The 19426-nt window shown below is 42.9% G+C and overlaps 1 protein-coding gene across 2 annotated transcripts in view; it reads right to left on the bottom strand.

Annotated features, from left to right (window-relative positions):
- Window positions 1-19426, bottom strand: part of XYLB (xylulokinase) — a 153537-nt gene that overhangs the window by 117971 nt on the left and 16140 nt on the right. For both annotated transcript variants that reach the window (XM_081346545.1, XM_081346546.1), the window contains exons 4-8: window positions 15572-15652; window positions 14377-14463; window positions 11003-11131; window positions 7591-7656; window positions 5049-5121 (exon numbers count right to left, since the gene is read on the bottom strand). In XM_081346545.1, coding sequence (XP_081202671.1) covers window positions 5049-5121; window positions 7591-7656; window positions 11003-11131; window positions 14377-14463; window positions 15572-15652 — 436 coding nt within the window. The remainder of the gene's footprint in view (window positions 1-5048; window positions 5122-7590; window positions 7657-11002; window positions 11132-14376; window positions 14464-15571; window positions 15653-19426) is intronic.

The following is a 19426-nucleotide window of genomic DNA, read 5'->3' as shown; positions in this document are numbered from 1 at the left end:
GGGAATCTAGAAAAGGCAATAGGAAAGCACTTTTGTATTCTTAGCAAGGAAGCCAGACCAATATGTCCGAGTATTTATCAGGAACCTAATTCAAATCAAAGGGGACTTTACGAAGATGGCAATATTCACTTTTCCAGTAGTTGGTGGCAGATCTGGAACTGGCTGAGTCATCGCTGAAAGATTCCTCAAATCAGATCCTTTCAATGTGTGAGAATGAAATTACCAGATTTTCAAATAATTTGAAAATTCTAGGAAGGTTTCTCCACTCTTTTCTTGGAAGGCTTTAAATGAAATCCTTCCTCTTCCAAGATTTCTATTTGTTTATCTATTTACTATATCTTCTCTTCAATCATGTCTGATGGAACCACACAGAGAAATCCCTAGAGTTTTCGTGGAAAGATTTTTTCCAGAAGCAGTTTGCCATTGCCACCTTTTTAGGGTTGAGATGGAAGACTGGCCCAAGGTCACCCAGCTGGTTTTATACCTAAGGCAGAACTCAAGCTCAGGATCTCATGAATTCTAGCCTGATGCCTTCACCTCTGCACCAAACTGGCTTTCATCCCTTTTGTTACTTCCATACAATACAAACTGGTGGATCAAAAAAATAGATACACGAGTATCTATTCTGCTAAAGTAAAGGATGATTTCCCAGTTATGTTTTTTTAACTTTGCCAAAGAACAGAGCAATAAAGGAATAATCAAAGTCAGAGGCAAATTGAGTCACCTTGAGGATTCATTGGACAGTGGATTCGTGAGTAGGAAATTAATACATCTCCATCCTAGAAGGATGTTACTGGTGGTTGATTCAGAAAGTACAATACATCAAATGGCACATTTAAGTCGATTAGTTTCAAGTTTCTTGCTTTGAAAAAAAAATCCACACAGAATAAATAAAAATATGCCTAATGCTTTGGGGCACTTCTTTCCACAAAAATAAATACAAATCAATCAACAGAAATACAAAATGTTCAATAGGAAGAGATTTGCATCTCCTGGAAATAGATTAAACTTCATTCCAGATTGTTCATTTGTGATACACACTGTGTGGTGGAGATTACTGGATTTTTTAATAGAATTCTCTCCCAGAAGAAATTCCCTCTTATCTTTAATTATGGTTAAATATCACCAGAGTAGCCACATTACCAATGCAAATGCTATGCATGGTTCCTTCATGGTCAGGATTGTAAGCTAATTAACAAAACAGGAGAATGCTGGTTTGCATTAAATATAAGCCAAATAGTACAGTTAGTCCTCAATTTACAACCCCAATTTCTACTGCTAAGATAGGTGGATGTTAAATGAGCAGCACCCAATTGTGCAATCTTTTTTGTCACAGTTGTTAAGCAAATCATCGCAGTTGCTAAGTGACTCACATAGTCATTAAGCAAATCGTCAGAAGCCACCTGGGAAAGTTGCTAATAACAATCACAGAACCTTGGGACACTGCAACCATTTTATATACATGCTACCCAAATTCTGACCCCGTCACCATGGGAATGCCGCAAGAACCAGCCGTAAGTCACTTTTTTCAATGCTGGTTTAACTTTACTAAATGAATGGTTATAAGTCAAGGATTTGGTATCGTCTTTGTCTTCAGAAATTATTACCATAAGATTTGGTAATGGACACTCCCTTTGACGGTTTGGAGGCATTTCTGGAGTGATTTCTCTACATGTAGTCCTCAACTTACGACCACAAGAGAGCCCCAAATTTCTGTTGGCTAAGCGAGACAGTTGTTAAGTAAGTAAGGCCTGGAGACTAAAACATATGAAGAATGGCTGCGGGACTTGGGTTTGGCTAATCTAAAGAAAAGAAGAAATAGGCGAGACATGATAGCAATATTCCAGTATTTGAGGGGCTGCCACAAGGAAGAGGGGGTCACGTTATTCTCCAAAGCACCAGAGGACAGGACAAGAAACAATGGTTGGAAACTGAGCAAGGAGAGAAGCAACCTGGAATTAAGGAGAAACTTCCTGACAGTGAGGACAATTAACCAGTGGAACAGCTTGCCTTCAGACATTGTGGGGGCTTCATCACTGGAGGTTTTTAAGAAGAGATTGGACAGCCATTTGTCTGAGATGGTATAGGGCAGGGGTGTCAAACTCAATTTCATTGAGGGCCGCATCAGCATTGCGGTTGCCCTCAAGGGGCCGGGTGGGCGTGGCCAGGGTGGGCGTGGCCTACTGGGTGGGCGTGGCTAGAGTGCCTATGGCCTACTGGGTGGGCGTGGCCAGCTCTACATCGTTGGCATCAAGGGTACCTATGGGAGCCTGGGCAGGAGTGGGACAGATCTGGGGGTCTCTGGCAGGAGGAGGGTCTCTGGGCCAGGGCCAAGGCAGTGGGGGCCGTTCCCTCACTGTTTCCAGGATGGCTTCGTGGGCCGCATTAAACCACTTTGCGGGCCGGATCCGCCCCCCGGGCCTTGTGTTTGACATGTCTGATCTACAACATCTGAAGGCAAGGTGTTCCACTGGTTGATTGTCCTCACTGTTAGGAAGTTTCTCCTTAATCCCAGGTTGCTTCTCTCCTTGATTAGTTTCCATCCATTGTTTCTTGTCCGGCCTTCTGGTGCTTGAGAAAATAAATTTACCCTCTTTTCTTTGTGGCAGCCCCTCAAATACTGGAAGACTGCTATCAGGTCTGGTATAGGGTCTCCTGCTTGAGCAGTGGGCTGGACTAGAAGACCTCTAAAGTCCCTTTCAGCTTCTATTCTATTCTATTCCATTCCATTCCATCCCATCCTATCCTATCCTATCCTAAGTTTTCCTCCATTTTACAACCTTTCTTGCTGCAATTGTTAAGTAAATCACTGCAGTTGTTAAGTCTGTAAAACTAAGTGTTAAGTGAATCTGGCTTACCCATTGACTTTTACTTATCAAAAGGTCACAAAAAGCGATCACATGACTCTAAGACACTGAAACCGTGGTAAGTATGAGTCAGTCGCCAAGTGTTTGAATTTTGAACGCATCAGCATGGGGATTGAAAGTGTGAAAAGCAGTCCTAATTCACTTTTTTTCCGTGCCACCATGATTTTGAACGGTCACTACATGAACTGTTGTAAGTCAAGGACTATCTGTATTAGTCTGATTGTTTGGTTGGTTTGTTTACCTTCTGGTTTGAAGGTAGCATCCCTGTAAACATTAGTTGCAGAGAAAGAGTGGCAAAATGTGAAATGCTCCCGGTTGTGAGCAGAGACATCTGCTGGGTACTAGGAAAAACAAATGCTGGATTAGGATGGAGCCATTTAGCAGGCCTAGTCTGATGTTCTTCTGATCTTTACTCAGTAGAAAAGGAACTGAATCTGGGGGGAAACTGGACACCATTTAGGGTCCAGCTGTGTTAAGACACTTCCAAGAAAAAGGGCAGTAGCACCAAAAAGAACAAAACAATAAATACATCTTCTTGGAAGAACCATAATCTTTTTGCAGCCTGACACACTTTCTGTAAAGACAGCCAGTTGCAAGGAGCCAATCCAGGCAGTTTCAGAAAAAGAAGACTCAGCCAGAAGTCTCCAAAGACATACTCTGCATTCAGAGCCAAGGACTCAAACTACAAAGAAGGAAATGGGTTTAATAGGGGCGGGGGGGGGGAAATGATTTAATCAACATGTATAGTAATTAAAGTTAAATGAGGTTAACCTTCATCCATTCCCCTTATGTCATATTAAAAATATATAATCTTATAACTTTTGAAACTTCCTGAAGATCACACTCAAGACTTTGCAAGGCCAAACGGAATCCTGAATCCTCAAATTGGTGGAGCAGTGGGCTAATGCCTCCTTAAGTAACACCAGCTGCCTGCAATTAGTGCAGGTTCGAGTCCCACCAGGCTCAAGGTTGACTCAGCCTTCCATCCTTCCGAGGTAGGTAAAATGAGGACCCAGATTGTTGGGGGCAATTAAGCTGACTTTGTAATAATGCCACTAATAAGCAGGCATATACATAGAATGAAGGCTACTGCTAAGCTTGTAAGCCGCCCTGAGTCTTCGGAGAAGGGCGGGATATAAATGGAATTAAAATAAATAAAAATAAATAAATTATGGATGTGTCAGCTAATCCCAAGCCAAAATGGACTTGAACCCAGGCCTCAAAACCTAATGCACCTAGTACATTTGACCTACTTAACTAAACAGAATACAAGTAGTCCTTGACTTACAACAGTTCACTTAGTAACCACTCAAAGTTACAACTCTACTGAAAAAAGTGACTTCTGACCATTTTCCACACTTATGACTATTGAAGCATCCCCATGGTCATGTGATCAAAATTCAGATGCTTGGGAACCGGCATGTATTTATGACGGTCACAGCGTCCCGGGGTCATGAGATCACGTTATGCTACCTTCTGACAAGCAAAGTCAATGAGGAAGACCCAGATTCACCTAACAACCGTGTTACTAATTTAACAACTGCAATGATTCACTTAATAAATGTGGCAAGAAAAGTCATAAAATGGGGCAAAACTCACTTAACAAATTTTCTCAGCAACATAAATTTTGGGCTCAATTGTGGTCATAATTTGAGAACTACCCGTAGAGAGAGATCTACTTTATTTTTCAAGGACCCTCTCCGTTTTTGAGTGACCTCTGTTCACCAAAAAAAGGACAGCCCACTGTGTCTGTTCTTTCCTACAACTCAGTGTGGGGTTGAGCACATTGGAAAAAGAGTATATGTCACTTAAAGGTAAAGGTAAAGGTTCCCCCGCACATGCGTGCTAGTCATTTCCGACTCTAGGGGCCGGTGCTCATCTCCGTTTCAAAGCCGAAGAGCCAGCGCTTGTCCGAGGACGTCTCCGTGGTCATGTGGCCGGCATGACTAGACACCAAAGGCGCACGGAACGCTGTTACCTTCCCACCGTAGTTGTCCCTATTTTTCTACTTGCATTTTTACGTGCTTTCGAACTGCTAGGTTGGCAGAAGCTGGGACGAGTAACAGGCGCCCACTCTGTTACGCGGCACTCGGGATTCGACCTGCCAAACTGCCGACCTTCTGATCGACAAGCTCAGCGTCCTAACCCACTGAGCCACCGCGTCCCCTATATGTCACTTACCATCGCTATAATCTATGGGAGCATAGGCACCTAGGAAAAGAGAGGCTGCAAAGCTGCTCACCAAGGAAATTTTCTGGAAGGAAGGAAAAAAAAAAGAAGTAAACGGACAACCAAAGAAGCAAATAAACATATGACATTTGTTTCTGTTTCACAGAAATTCAAAACAGATCTTTGAAACTTCCATTGAGTTCAGCAAGCCCTTAAAATATTGTTTTCAGAAAGAGGATTTGGGAGGGTTTAATTGTTGCAATATTTTGCTTTGGTTTTATTTATTATTTATTTATTTATTTATTATTTATTTATTTATTTATTTATTTATTTATTTATTTATTTTGAGAGTTGCAAAAGACTAAGCTACCAGAAAAGTCTCTCTTCCTCTCCCTTACGCACACAAACCCCTGAATTTTCAACAAACTGAAAAGAAAATCTTTACAAGAGGTTATGGGGAGAAAAATAGGAGGAGGACCGAGTATTACGTATACTCACTGGAGTTACTTATCAAGTAATAAAGATGGGATAAAATCAAATAAATAAATAAAAATTAGCTTGTTCTTCTCTGCATCGTTTTATATTGGGAGGAAACAGATCGGAGTCTAGCTATATCTATAGCATCTGCCATTAAAAAGGATGAAAAAGCCAGAAAAACAGCTTCTGTTGGTTGAAATCATCTAAGAACAGATGCAAATAGAATCTTATGCTACAACTCGGTTTCCAAACTCTGCTAAGCCATTCAGTAAACTCTGATTTATTCCCCTACTCATACTCAGCGTTCCCAGAATCCAAATATTCTGTTTAAGTGTGTCACGTCAGTCACTTGCTGAGATGGGCAGCCATAATGTGATGGGATGTAGTAAGGAAGTGGGTTCCCAGGAGGGAGGGGGGTGCATCCCAGAAGAGTAAGACAACCCAGTCCAGATATTTTGTGCGAGAGAAAGAGGGTGAAGACGGTCCCTCCTTAATAGTTCTCATATAGGGGAGATACTGAGAGGAGAGTGCTTAGCCTAGCAAGATCTATCTATCTATCTATCTATCTATCTATCTATCTATCTATCTATCTATCTATCTACCTACCTACCTACCTACCTACCTACCTACCTACCTACATCTACATCCATCCATCCGCTATCTACCTACCTATCTACATCCATCCATCCATCCATCCATCCATCCATCCATCCATCTATCTATCTATCTATCTACCTACCTACCTACATCTACATCCATCCATCCGCTATCTACCTACCTATCTACATACATACATACATACATACATACATACATACATCTATCTATCTATCTATCTATCTATCTATCTATCTATCTATCTATCTTATTAAATTTATTGACCACCCACCTTACCCTAAGGTAACTCTGGGTGGTTTACAATATAAAAAAGATAATAGTTTTACGAAGCTTATACACAATAGGAACTAAGTGATAAAAAGATAAATACACAACCCTAATTAAAAGACGGGAGGGGGAGGGAGGGTGTAGGATGAGCAAGGGGGGAGGTGGTATCTCTTATTAGTCTGTCAACTATCCACAGTGTGAAGACTGTGGGGGCTCCAAGCCAACTAGCAGAGCCAGTCAGGAGGAAGGTCAGGAGGCTTGGAGATCCTGTCTCTACGTGTGGAAACAATGAAGAACTGAGCTTGGAAGAATCACAGGTGTCAATCTTCACCTCTACTCTCTCTGTCTCTGTTTAGAGCTGGGTTTGCACTCCTGGGATAATAATGCTTGATGATCTGAGGTAGTGATGCTATCACTGGGGAACGGCTGCAAAACCGCTACTGGTCCGTGGCCTGAGGATTGGGGACCCCGGCTCTAAGGATTATTAAGGGGAGGCTTTCTTCACCCTCTTTCTGTAACACAAACTATCTGGACCCTCTTATTCCTTTGGAATGTGCCTGTTCCTTCCTGGGAATCCAGCCTACAACATTCCATCACACTTGCAAATTTAATAAATTAATAAATTAAATCACACAAGCCGGGCTCTTAGATACCAGCAGAGAATATCATGAGTCAAGTTAAAAAAAGGGGAGTTATTTGTGTCATTCCCTCATTTGCCCCTACCGTCCGTGGACACCCATGCACCCGCCCAGACATGATGCATTTTGAAAGTCACTCGATCAGAAGCTAATTTAGCTAATGTTTGCAATGCATTTTGGAACTGCATTGCAAGAGACAACCAAACTTTTTTTTAAAAAAAAAAGGAAAATAAATTCATCAGTTAATAATCCCCATCTCTAATCTCCCCCATTTTCTATAGGAGAAGGGATCATATCTAGAATTGCATTTCTGGCATAAAAACAAAATAGCTAATATTAACCATTCAGATTAATGTGATGCAGCATCAGCAGTCACTTTTACTGAACCTTCTTGCATAGATTTCTTTTCCATTTTCTATTTAATGAGAGGGCTTTTTGTTACCATATTTATGCTAATGTTATTTGTACCAGCATTGTGATAAGTTCCCCTTGCAAACCATAATAAAACCTAAATTAGTTATGATTCCCAATAAATGAGGAGAAGATTAGCAAACCTCAGTTTGTGAATAGACTTCAGGATCCCGGCTGTAAATCTTCGCTATCTGGTTTCCTGTAAAACGCTGAGAAAGGACAGGCTACCAATATTTAGGAACACAAATTGCAAATGGAGTCAATAATAATTAACTCAGCATAATGAGGCCAAAGCATTGCACCCTGGATATTTTAATTTATTAAAGGCATAACAGCAGTAGCTATTCAGATGCAATAGGCATAAAACAAATGATAACGCATTGACAGGTCAATGTTCTTTAACTTTAAGGATTTTAAAGACATATGGACTTCAATTCCCAGAATTGCTGTGGAACTTCCATGCTGGCTGAGGAATTCTGGGAGTTGACGTCCACACATCTTAAAAGTCCTCAAGGTTGAGAAACAATAGGTTAGAGCAGGAGTCTTCAAACTCAGCCCTTTTATGACTTGTGGACTTCAACTCCCAGAATTCCTTAGCCAGGCACACTGGCTGAGGAATTCTGGGAGTTGAAGTCCACAAGTCATAAAAGGGCCAAGCTTGAAGACCCCTGCGTTAGAGTGTTGGACCAGAACTAGGTTCAAATCTACCCTGGATGGCTTTAATCAGTTGCTATCTCTTAGCCTGAGCTAAGCACAGGCTGAGCACAGTCTTGGTGGAGCAGTGGGCTAATGCCTCCTTAAAGTAACACCAGCTGCCTGCAATTAGTGCAGGTTCGCATCCCACCAGGCTCAAGGTTGACTCAGCCTTCCATCCTGCCGAGGTAGGTAAAATGAGGACCAAGATTGTTGGGGGCAATTAAGATGACTTTGTAATAATGCCGCTTGGGGGGGGGGGCAAAAGCCCTAATAAGCAGGCATATACATAGAATGAAGGCTACTGCTAAGCTTGTAAGCCGCCCTGAGTCTTCGGAGAAGGGCGGGATATAAATGGAATTAAAATAAATAAAAATAAATAAAACTCATCAAGAGAAGGATGAGGACATAACTAAATCAAACCACAATAGGAGAATTAATTGGTTGCTTTCATAACTAGATTTTTCAAGTCTGAAATTTCTACTTTATTTTCTTTCTACAGTTATCTCCAAATAATCTTGTTGTCTATTGAGTTTCAATCACAACTGTTGTGGGATGGAAGGGCCCACTTAAAATCTAGTTACAGTATTACTCAGATTTGAAGACCTCATAGGTAGACCTTGACTTACGAACAGAGCCTGGCAATTACAGTCGTAAGTCATGAGGGTGGTAAAGTGGGTCATCATGTGACTGACCCAATTTTTTGACACTTACAGCAGTCATTAAGTGAGCATGGCAGTTGTAAAGCAAATGTGGTGGTCACTGTTCTCTATAGGCATTTTCTGGCGGAAACCAGAAATAAATTCTGGTTTTCATAAAAAAAATCATAATTCACTGTCATGTGACTGTGGAAACCCTAAAAAAGGCTGTAAATGCAGGCTTGATTGCTGAGTGCCCAGAATGTGGTCACATGGCTGGGGGGGGGCTGGAGTAAGGCAGCCATCGGAACTTTGGAACTTGTTCATAAGCGCCTTTTGGGGACTCTGTCATAAGTCTATATCAGTGATGGCGAACCTTTTAAGAGACCAAGTGCCCAAACCGTAACCCAAAACCCACTTATTTATTGCAAAGTGCCAGGGCTGCATCAGCATTGTGGTGCCCTCGGGGGGGGGGGAGGCAGGGAGGCACCTCTGTGTGCCACCTCCTGCATGCAAAAACTGGGGGCACAAAAATGGGCCACCGTGCTGCAAGGCGCAAAAATGGCCGCCGCCACGCCACGGGGTGCAGATACAAGGCACTGCACCACACAAGAACGGGGCAGGGCTAGTGAGTATCACGCAGGCACTAGCCCCGCTCCATTTGCAGCACATGTGTGCTCGCGGCCCCAGGCACGCATACACGCACGCAAAATGCTTCCCCCTCCCTTTTCTTCCAGTCCACCAATCGACAATGGTTGGTGACCTCTGCTCCACCACCTCTACTCAAGCTTGCTAGTTGGCCGCTTCACCTCCTTTGTGCTGGGCAGGCCTCCTGCTCCGGGCAGCGGTGGTGGCCTGATGGGCCTGCTGCTGGTGGCGGTGGTGCGCATGCCAACAGAGAGGGCTCTGAGTGCTGCCTCTGGCACGCATGCCATAGGTTCACCACCAGTGGTCTATATGGTCCTTAAGTGACTGGTCCTAAGTCTAGGACTACACCAATCTCTTCAAACAATTTTTTTCCTACAAACCTGCCAGTATAATTGTTTTCTTAAAGAAGCCCATACATTTTAGTTTTCCCCCCCCCTTACATTTTCTCCTCCATTAGTAAGAATATCAGCTGAGATATAAATCAAAGTTATGTAACCTGAAGCTACAAAGCAAATGTAGAAGCTTCTAACCGATTTTTTATTGCAAGAGAAAGGGGAAATCACTAAATACAATGGGAACTGTTGCATTTAAAACAGGGGTCCACAACCCCCAGTCTGTGGACCAGTACCGGGCCGCGGCATGCCAGCAACCGGTCCGCACAAACACTTAGGCAAGAAAAACCAAATGTACAGGTATAGTATATGGGGTACCTTGCTCAATAGTAGTAACTGCGAGAGGGATCTCGGAGTCCTAGTGGACAACCACTTAAAGGTGAGCCAACAGTGTGCTGCAGCTGCCAAAAAAGCCAACACAGTGCTAGGGTGCATTAACAGAGGGATAGAATCAAGACCACGTGAAGTGTTAGCACCACTTTATAATCCTTTGGTAAGGCCACACTTGGAATACTCCATCCAGTTTTGGTCACCACAATGTAAAAAAGATGTTGAGACTCTAGAAAGAGTTCAGAGAAGAGCAACAAAGATGATCAGGGGACTGGAGGTTAACACATATAAGAAACGGTTGCTGGAATTGGGCATGTCTGGTTTAATGAAGAGAAGGATGAAGGGTAACATGATAGCAGTGTTCCAATATCTCAGGGGCTGCCACAAAGAAGAGGGAGTCAAGCTATTCTCCAAAGCGCCCGAAAGCAGGACAAGAAGCAACGGATGGAAACTAATCAAGGAGAGAAGCAACCTGGAAATAAGGAGAAACTTCCTGACTGTTACAGCAATTAAGCAGTGGAACAACCTGCCTCCAGAAGCTGTGAATGCTCCAACACTGGAAGTTTTTAAGCCATTTGTCTGAAATGGTATAGAGTTTCCTGCCTGAGCAGGGGGTTGGACTAGATGACCTCCAAGGTACCTTCCTTTATTATTATTATTGTTGTTGTTATGCAAAGCCCCATCCGCAGGATGCAGGCAACACACAAAACCACACCCGCTCCGGTCCACGGAAAAACCTCTCTCCACAGAACCGGTCCCTGGTGCCCAAAAGGTTGGGGACTTCTGTCTTAGACCATGTTCCCATTAGACCTTCTTGGTCCTCTCCTCTCCTCTCTTCTCCAAACAGGTCTCACCTCATAAGCTCGGGAGCCAGTGATGTCGGCCAATTTCTGTGCCCCTCCGACCTTTTTTTCTAGAGAATTACACTGGGCAGCTGTGCTGGAATCCATCCAGACTGGACTATTGCTGACAGAAAAGCAGTTCTGTTGGAAACAACGGGTGGAAAAGACAACATAACAGTTAGTGAAGTCAGGAGTTGCAAGTTGGTTTAAAACAATACAAGTAGTACTCAACTCAGGGCCACAACTCAGCCCAAAACTTCCATCGCTAAGCAAGACAGTTGTTAAGTGAGCTGTGCCCCAATTTACCACACTTGTTAAACGAACCACTGTCGTGAAATGAATCGTATGGTTGTTAAATGAATCTGGCTTCCCCCGTTATCTTTGTTTGTCGGAAGCTGACTAGGAAGGTTACAAATGGTGACCTCGTAACCCTGCAACCATAGCAAACACACGCCAGTTGTCAAGCACCAAATTTTGATCATATGATCACAGAGGTGTTGCAATGCTTGTAAGTGTGAAAATCAGTCATAAACAACTTTTTTCAGTGCCATTGTAACTTCGAACAGTCACTAAAAAAATGTTGTAAGTCCAGGACTATTTGTAAAGTCAGGGTCAAGAGTTGGCTTAGCACAATAGTTCATCTTAACTTCCATACTAGAAAGTATAACTGAAATGGTGCAGAGGAAATATTTTAGCAAGAAAAAGCAGACATTAGTTTACACGTGCGACATTATTATCTACTTTGAAACATTCAAGTCACAGCAAAACTTACTAGAGGTTACACCTAAGCTGTGTGACCCAAAGTGAGAAGGAAGAGGCAACTGCATTGGCTTCCAGTTGCCCTCCGGGTGAGATTCAAGGTGCTGGTGATGACCTATAAAGCCCTAAATGGCATGGGCCCGGATTATCTGAGGGAGCACCTGCTGCCAGCGTCAATTTCCCATCGTCCTGTGCGCTCCCACAGGGAGGGCCTCCTCAGGGTACCGCCGGTCAAGGATTGCCGACGGGCGATCCCCAGGGGGAGGGCGTTCTCTGTGGGTGCGCCTGCCCTATGGAATCAACTGCCAACGGAACTCCGGACTGCCCCCGACCTTCGTTCATTTCGCCGGGACCTAAAAACCTGGCTCTTTGAGCTATCTGGTCTGGACTGAGGGGTTTAATGTTTTTAAATTGTGATTTTAATTTTTTGGGGCTAGACTTAATTTAATTTTAATTTTATATTGTATTGCTTTTAAATTTTGCCTTGTAAACCGCCCTGAGTCCTTCGGGAGTAGGTCGGTATATAAACCGAATTAATAAATAATAAATAAATAATAACTGGACTTTCTTGTTTTTCTTTGAAAATGTTTTTGCTTTTCACCCAAAAAACTTCTTCAGCTGTGACTGGATGGTGGGGAATGGAAGGATTTATATTCCTTGCAGACTGCTTGTCATTTGCACTCTTTCAGAGAGTCATTGAGGCCACTTGAAGAAGCTTCTTCTCATCCAGTCAGAGCTGAAGAAGCTTTTTGGATGAGAAGCGAAACGTCTTCAAAGAAAAAACAAGAAAATCCAGTTCTCTTTGGGACAACCATAACCTGGATGGCTGAGAATCTCCATAGACCAGGGGTGTCAAACTCAATTTCATTGAGGGCCGCATCAGCATTGCGGTTGCCCTCAGGAGGCCGGGTGGGTATGGCAAGGGTGGGCGTGGCCTGCTGGGTGGGCGTGGCTAGAGTGCGTATGGCCTACTGGGTGGGCGTGGCCAGCTCTACATCGTTCGCATGAACGGTGCCTATGGGGGCCTGGGCAGGAGTGGGACAGATCTGAGGGTCTCTGGCAGGAGGAGGGTCTCTGCCAAGGCAGTGGGGGCCGTTCCCTCCCTGTTTCCAGGATAGTTTCACGGGCCACATGAAACCACTTCGCAGGCCGGATCTGGCCCCCGGGCCTTGTGTTTGACACGTCTGCCATAGACACTAAGCTGTGTAAGAAGCTACATTTTTCTTTCGATGGTTTTCTTAATTGTATTAAGCAACCCAGGTAGGATGCATTTTCTATACGTAGTCCTCAAATTACGACAATTGAGATCTATCCTGTTTCTAAGCAAAATGAAATATTTTTCCTAAAACATCAAAGCAACACTGATTTAAAAGCATGCTCTAAAAGAGGTGTTTTTTTAAAAAAAAATCCAACAAAATCATAAACTCGGGAGGAAGAACATTTCAAAGAGATGCAGTCATTACAGGACAGTTTGACTCTAAATCATTGCAAGCAAAATCCATTACTGTTCAACAATCTTTCTCAAATATTCCTTGAAAATATTCCATATACAAGAATCATTTCACTTCGAACATTCTGTGATTATTTTGACCTTTTATTATTTCTTTTGGTTTGACTATATTATTTTAATTTTTTATTTACTTGTTAAACTTAATTTTAATTTTTAATGCTTTTGTATCTATGCTCTTATATTATTGTAAGCCGTCCAAAGTTACTCAAAACAGTTATGACAACATGTTAAATAAATAATACATAAATAAAATTTGCTGAGTAAATTTGACTCGAGTCTCTTAATCCCAGCATTAACCTCATTTTTTTAATGTATATGTCTGAAATGCAAACATGCAAAACCTATTTATCACATTAAGAGGACAAGTTGGATCAACTAATTAGATCTACCTTAGCTGAGTACAAAAAAAACCACTAAGTGAAAGTCAAAAACATCTCTAGAACCTATGGGGATTTTTGCAAAAATGGCACCCTTAAGTCAATGCAGAGCTTGGTACAAAAATGAAATTAGTACGTCATAATTTTATTTGCCTATTTTATGAAGACAGGGACAAGTAACAATCAATCTCCCCTGTTCTTTTCTTTCCTAAAGACTAAGTAAATGTGGAGTGTATCACATAATCTATGTAAAAGAAAATCCATCATTTTGAGATGTAGTAATTAGGACGCTGAGTTGTCGATCAGAAGGTCGGCAGTTTGGCGGGTCAAATCCCGAGTGTCGCGTAGCAGAGTGAGCACCTGTTACTCGTCCCAGCTTCTGCCAACCTAGCAGTTCGAAAGCACGTAAAAGTGCAAGTAGAAAAATAGGGACCACTACGGTGGGAAGGTAACAGCGTTCAGTGCGCCTCTGGCATCTAGTCATGCCGGCCACATGACCACGGAGACGTCCTCGGAGAAGCGCTGGCTCTTCGGCTTTGAAACGGAGATGAGCACTGGCCCCTAGAGTCGGAAATGACTAGCACGCATGTGCGGGGGAACCTTCACCTTCATCAGCTGCATTTATTCTTAGCCAAGAAAACCATAAAGCATCTTCTACAGTTTTCTAAGATCAATCAGTGTTAAAGTCAGTGAGTAAGAACAAGTTCTAACTTCCTTGAAAAACCTCTGAAGACGGTTACCTTCAGTGACTGATGTAAAGGAAGAACGGGTGATAAATTTTGCAAAACAGAGCTTGCTCCTTCTTTCCAATAGACACTTCCATGTTGCTGTTAAGTTAGGAAAAATAGAGAAAGAGGGTTTATTTTTTTTTATTTATTTTTTTTATTTTAATTCCATTTATATCCCGCCCTTCTCCGAAGACTCAGGGCGGCTTACAAACTTAGCAGTAGCCTTCATTCTATGTATATGCCTCCTTATTAGGGCTTTCACACACACACCCCAAGCGGCATTATTACAAAGTCAGCTTAATTGCCCCCAACAATCTGGGTCCTCATTTTACCTACCTCGGAAGGATGGAAGGCTGAGATTCCCATTAAATGTTAATAAATGTGCATACCACCAGCACTGAATAATGTGAGCAAAGATGAGATTAAAACAAATATTTACTGCTCAAAAAAAAAAGACTTTTTCTAAAATTTTCTTTATGGTTTCCTTCTATAATTGTATACCAGGATCAAAATATATTTTAGAAAATTATAAACCATTTCAATAGACAGACAGACAGACAATAGATAATAGATGGCAGAAAAATGATAGAAAGATACACATACTGGGGTGCACCTGGAATAGTGTGTATGTATGTAGTCACACACACACAAACACAAAAATATTATGTTACATCCACAAACAGAGACATATCAAATATCTCAATTAAAACGAAAACCAAAATTAAAAATAAATTTAAAAAAACAAGTTTTTATTACTTAGAAAACAGAAATAGTAATCATAATCCCAGATTCTAAAATGTACTTTACTCTTCAGAGGTGGGAATTAAATAAATTACAAATTGACTTTACACTTCAAAAGTAGACATGCAACATATTTTTAAAAATCTAATATGCAGAAAGGTCGTTATCGGTACTGGCCAATCAACCACACACGGAACCCTCAAAGCCCCAGGCCTCTGGAAGAAGAAGCAAGGGAAGAAGACATAGACCACCCATAGTGGAGAAGGGAGGGAGGGAGGGAGGGAGGGAGGGAGGGAGGGAGGAAGGAAGGAAGGAAGGAAGGAAGGAAGGAAGGAAGGAAGGAAGGAAGGAAGTCAATAGGAAGTTGATAGGAAGGAAGTTGATAAGAAAGAGGAAGGATTTAAACTGAAACATATAGAGCCCAAAGCATCTGTTTTCCATCATCACCCCCCTCCTTTTAACCAACCTGTCCAGCTCCAGACAAAGCTTTTACAGCGGAAAAATTAAAGCCTGCAGATTTCATCTTTTCCAAAATCAGATCCAGGGCCTAAAAAAAGAGGGGGGGGGGGAAATGGCAGAGTAATTTCAGTATTCTTGGAAATTTGGAAATCTCACATGGCTCAGGAATAAACAGAAAAGAGGTGCCAGGTGCATCCGTGCTTTTAGGGGGAAAAATCAATATGGTGGTCACAAGCCTGCCACTGAAACTCTGCCCCTTTTCCACATGCATATCCCACGTAAGAGCCTGGAAGGAGCATGGCGGTCGTGCAAACTCCTGGGTGACACCTCTGTTCTATGAGTTGTACCGGTTGCCAGCTGACTTCTGAGGACACTTCAAGATCGTCATCAATAATGCCTTTCATGGTTCAGAACCAGGATGCCTATGAAACGGTATCTCTTCCTTTTTGCCTCTTCATGTTATTAGCTCTAGCCGAGCAGATATCCTCCAGGTCCCATCACTGCAGTCACGTTATCATCTGGGACCTTGGACATATGCAGTGATGGTGATGTGCTCTCTGGGCGATAGCATCCACCCACAGTATTTTATTTTATTTTGTTATGTATATGCAGGGGTGTGAGTCTATACATAGGTTGTTTATAGTGTGTTTTAGGTCTGTGTCATGTATGTGTTTGACTTTGAGAGCAGGCAACTAAATTTCATTTTTGATGTGTGCCATTGTGCCCACAGTGAAAAAATGACAACCCTTTTTTCCTTTCCTTTCCTTTCCTTTCCTTCCCTTCCTTCCAAACCTGGCCACTTTAAGACTTGTGGCTTTCAAATGCCAAAGTTCCCCATCTTCCCATTCTTAGACTTAAAGCCTACGAGTCTTAAAGTGGCCAAGGTTTGACATCCCAGGACGACACAGTCCCAAATTTATGGTCAGGCCGAACAACACAGAAGTTCTATTAGCCCCAAGATAGGACACTTTGCAATCCACCCTGATATTGCAATATTGTTCTTAGCGTTGTCTTCCCTAATACAGCAATACATCTTGGGGGTTTTCTTGTTCTTGGACACATTTTGTCTCCTGTTGGCTCTATTAGTGCATAATCACTTGGCCTAAAACAGCTTGTAACTTTAACAAATAAACACTGAAATAAATCAGCCAGAGCTGGGGAGATAGAGAAGGAGCTTTATCCTCAAAGAGCCCCAGGATTATTCTAGGTCAGGAGTAGGCAACCTTGGCTCTTTTATGCAGGGCTTTTTTTCTCATAGAACGCTCAGAACGGAGTTCCGGCACCTTTTTTGGATGGAACCTTGTAGGGTAGGCAAGGCGGGTTGTATGACATGTGTGAGTTCCGGCACCTTTTTATTTTACAAAAAAAAAGCACTGCTTTTATGACTGGTGGACTTCAACTCCCAGAATTCCTGACCTAGCTATGCTAGGTCACCAGTCACCACTATGAAGTCCACCAGTCATAAAAGAACCAAGGTTGCCTACTCCTGTTCTAGGTCAGAGCTTTTCAACCAGTGGTACGCGGACCACCGGTGATACATTGACATCTGGCAGGCGGTACGCAACCATCCTAGAAAAGGTAGCGGGGGAAGGGAATGAGCTGAACCGGTGGCAGCACCGCACAAGTCTGAGCAAGAGACGGCTGGAGCTGCAGGGCTGTCAGGGCTCAACAGAAGCGCCAGGATCAGTGCCAGGCTCCAGCTGGAACTCGGCACTGATCTTGGCGCTTCTGCTGAGCCCAGAAGAAGTGCCAATCAGCTGGAATCTTGCAGCATCTCCAGGGTCTTGTGATTTACATTCAGATGCTTGGCAACTGATTCATATTTATGACGGTCACAGTGTCATGTGAAGCGACCAAAACCTGCTGCAACCACCCAGGAGGGGGGAAATAAAAACCAAACACCCCCCACCCCACCCCCGCTGCCAATCCTCAACAGAAACGCTCACAACAATGAAAAGCTCGGACAGGAGGAAGAGCGCCGCCGGGTGGGCAGGCAGGTGTCTTGCTCGGCTGTGGCTTGGGGGGGCACTTTTTTCAGTGCCATTGTAACTACAAACAGTCACTAAGTGAACTGTTGTAAGTCGAGGACTACCTGTACTTCATCACTTTTTTCCTTTTTTGGGGGTCATCAAGTTTTTGACCCCTTGCTAGGCGACTGGTGGTACTCGGATGTTGCCATATCCTAAAAGTGGTACAATGGGTGAAAAGGTTGAAAAGCCCTGGTCTAGGTTAAGCTAATCTCCTCAGTCAGGCATATTGTTTCACCCAGAAGGGAGAAGAGAAGAGCTTTGGAGGGTGACCCAACCCATTTGCTCTTCTCTTTCTATAAATACAAGTAATCCCTGATTTACAATTGAGCCCAAAGTTTATGTTACATTTATTAAGTGAATGTTGCCCCAATTTATGGCCTTTCTTGTCTCAGTTGTTAAATGAGTCACTGCAGTTGTTAAATGAGTAACATGGTTGTTAAGTGAATCTGGATTCCCCACTAACTGCTTGCCAGGTCACAAAAGGGGATTACATGACTCCGGGATAGAGCAACCCTCATAAATATGAGTCAGTTGTCAAGCATCTGAATCTTGGTCATGTGACCATAGGGATGCCGCAATTGCCATAAGTGTGAAAAATGATCATAAGTCACTTTTTTCAGTGCTGTTGTAACTTTGAATGGTCACTAAGGGAGCCATTGTAAGTTGAGAACTACCTGCATGGGGACCAACTCCAATCCCTCCTTTTCCTTCCCCAGCCTTTGCTCACCTGAAAGCAGAACCAGTTTTCTGGAAGTTTGGATTTGGCTGAGCGAACAGGATACAAACAAATGCAGCAAAATGGCAAAGCTGTGGTTAAATGCCCAGGTAAAACCCGTTCCCACAGCCACACTGTTACGTACTGGGCTCTTGAAGAATACCACATGGGTTGCTGGAGCAGCTAACGGCTCTCCAGCAACCCAGACTACAAGTCTCCTATGCTGCAATTGGCTATCTCCAGGCGGCAATGGTTGATTCAAACCTATTGGCTGCCGCCTAGGGGCTAGACTATATATTGTGGCTAGTTGCAGCCATTTCCCCAGTACAGTTTCTGCACGAAATAAACTATGAGTTACCTTGTAGTCAGCTTTGCATCTTCATTCCTGCGCCAAAGAACCCGCTATTTAACACACACAACCTTTGAAAGACAAGCACTTACAGAGAAAAGTAACCAAGCTGACATCTGCGCCCTCCAGCTGTACAGATTTATAAAGGCCTGTGGCCAGAACTGAACCATCTGCTGGACAACATGGAGTGCAGCCAACATCAAATCAGCAAGATGCATCTGCACCAGTGGAGCCCGTGAAACCAAGGGGTGAACTTACATTTTTATTTATTTTGGGGGGGAAGTGGGTAGAAAAAGGTGTATCTGAAAATGTTCCTCTACCCACCTCCTTTCGTTTCTTCCCCTTGCATTGTACAAATGCTCGCAGCAGTTTATCAATTGTGAGTTTTGCCTTTATTTGAAATATCTTTTTTTTTTTTCAAAGAAAGGGGATAGAAAGCTATTTTAACTTACAAAGGGAACCCAAACTCAGTTCAGGAAATACAGATAGTCCTCGATTTACAATAGTTCATTTACTGACAGAAGTTGCAAGGGTACTTAAATAAGTGACTTATGATCATTTTTCGCACTTATGACCATTGCAGCATCCCCAGGGTCACATGATTTACATTCGGATGCTTGATAACTGTTTCATATTTATGGCGGCTGCAGTGTCCTGGGATTATGTGACCTTCTGGCAAGCAAAGTAACGGGAAAACCAGATTCACTTAACAATGGCATTATTAATTTAACAACTGCAGTGATTCGCTTAACAAATGTGGCAAGAAAA

The sequence above is a fragment of the Vipera berus genome (assembly GCF_964194415.1).
Source record: "Vipera berus genome assembly, chromosome: Z".
NCBI lineage: Eukaryota > Metazoa > Chordata > Lepidosauria > Squamata > Viperidae > Vipera > Vipera berus.
The sequence above is the reverse complement of the archived record's forward strand: the minus strand, read 5'-3'. Positions and strand labels throughout refer to the sequence as shown.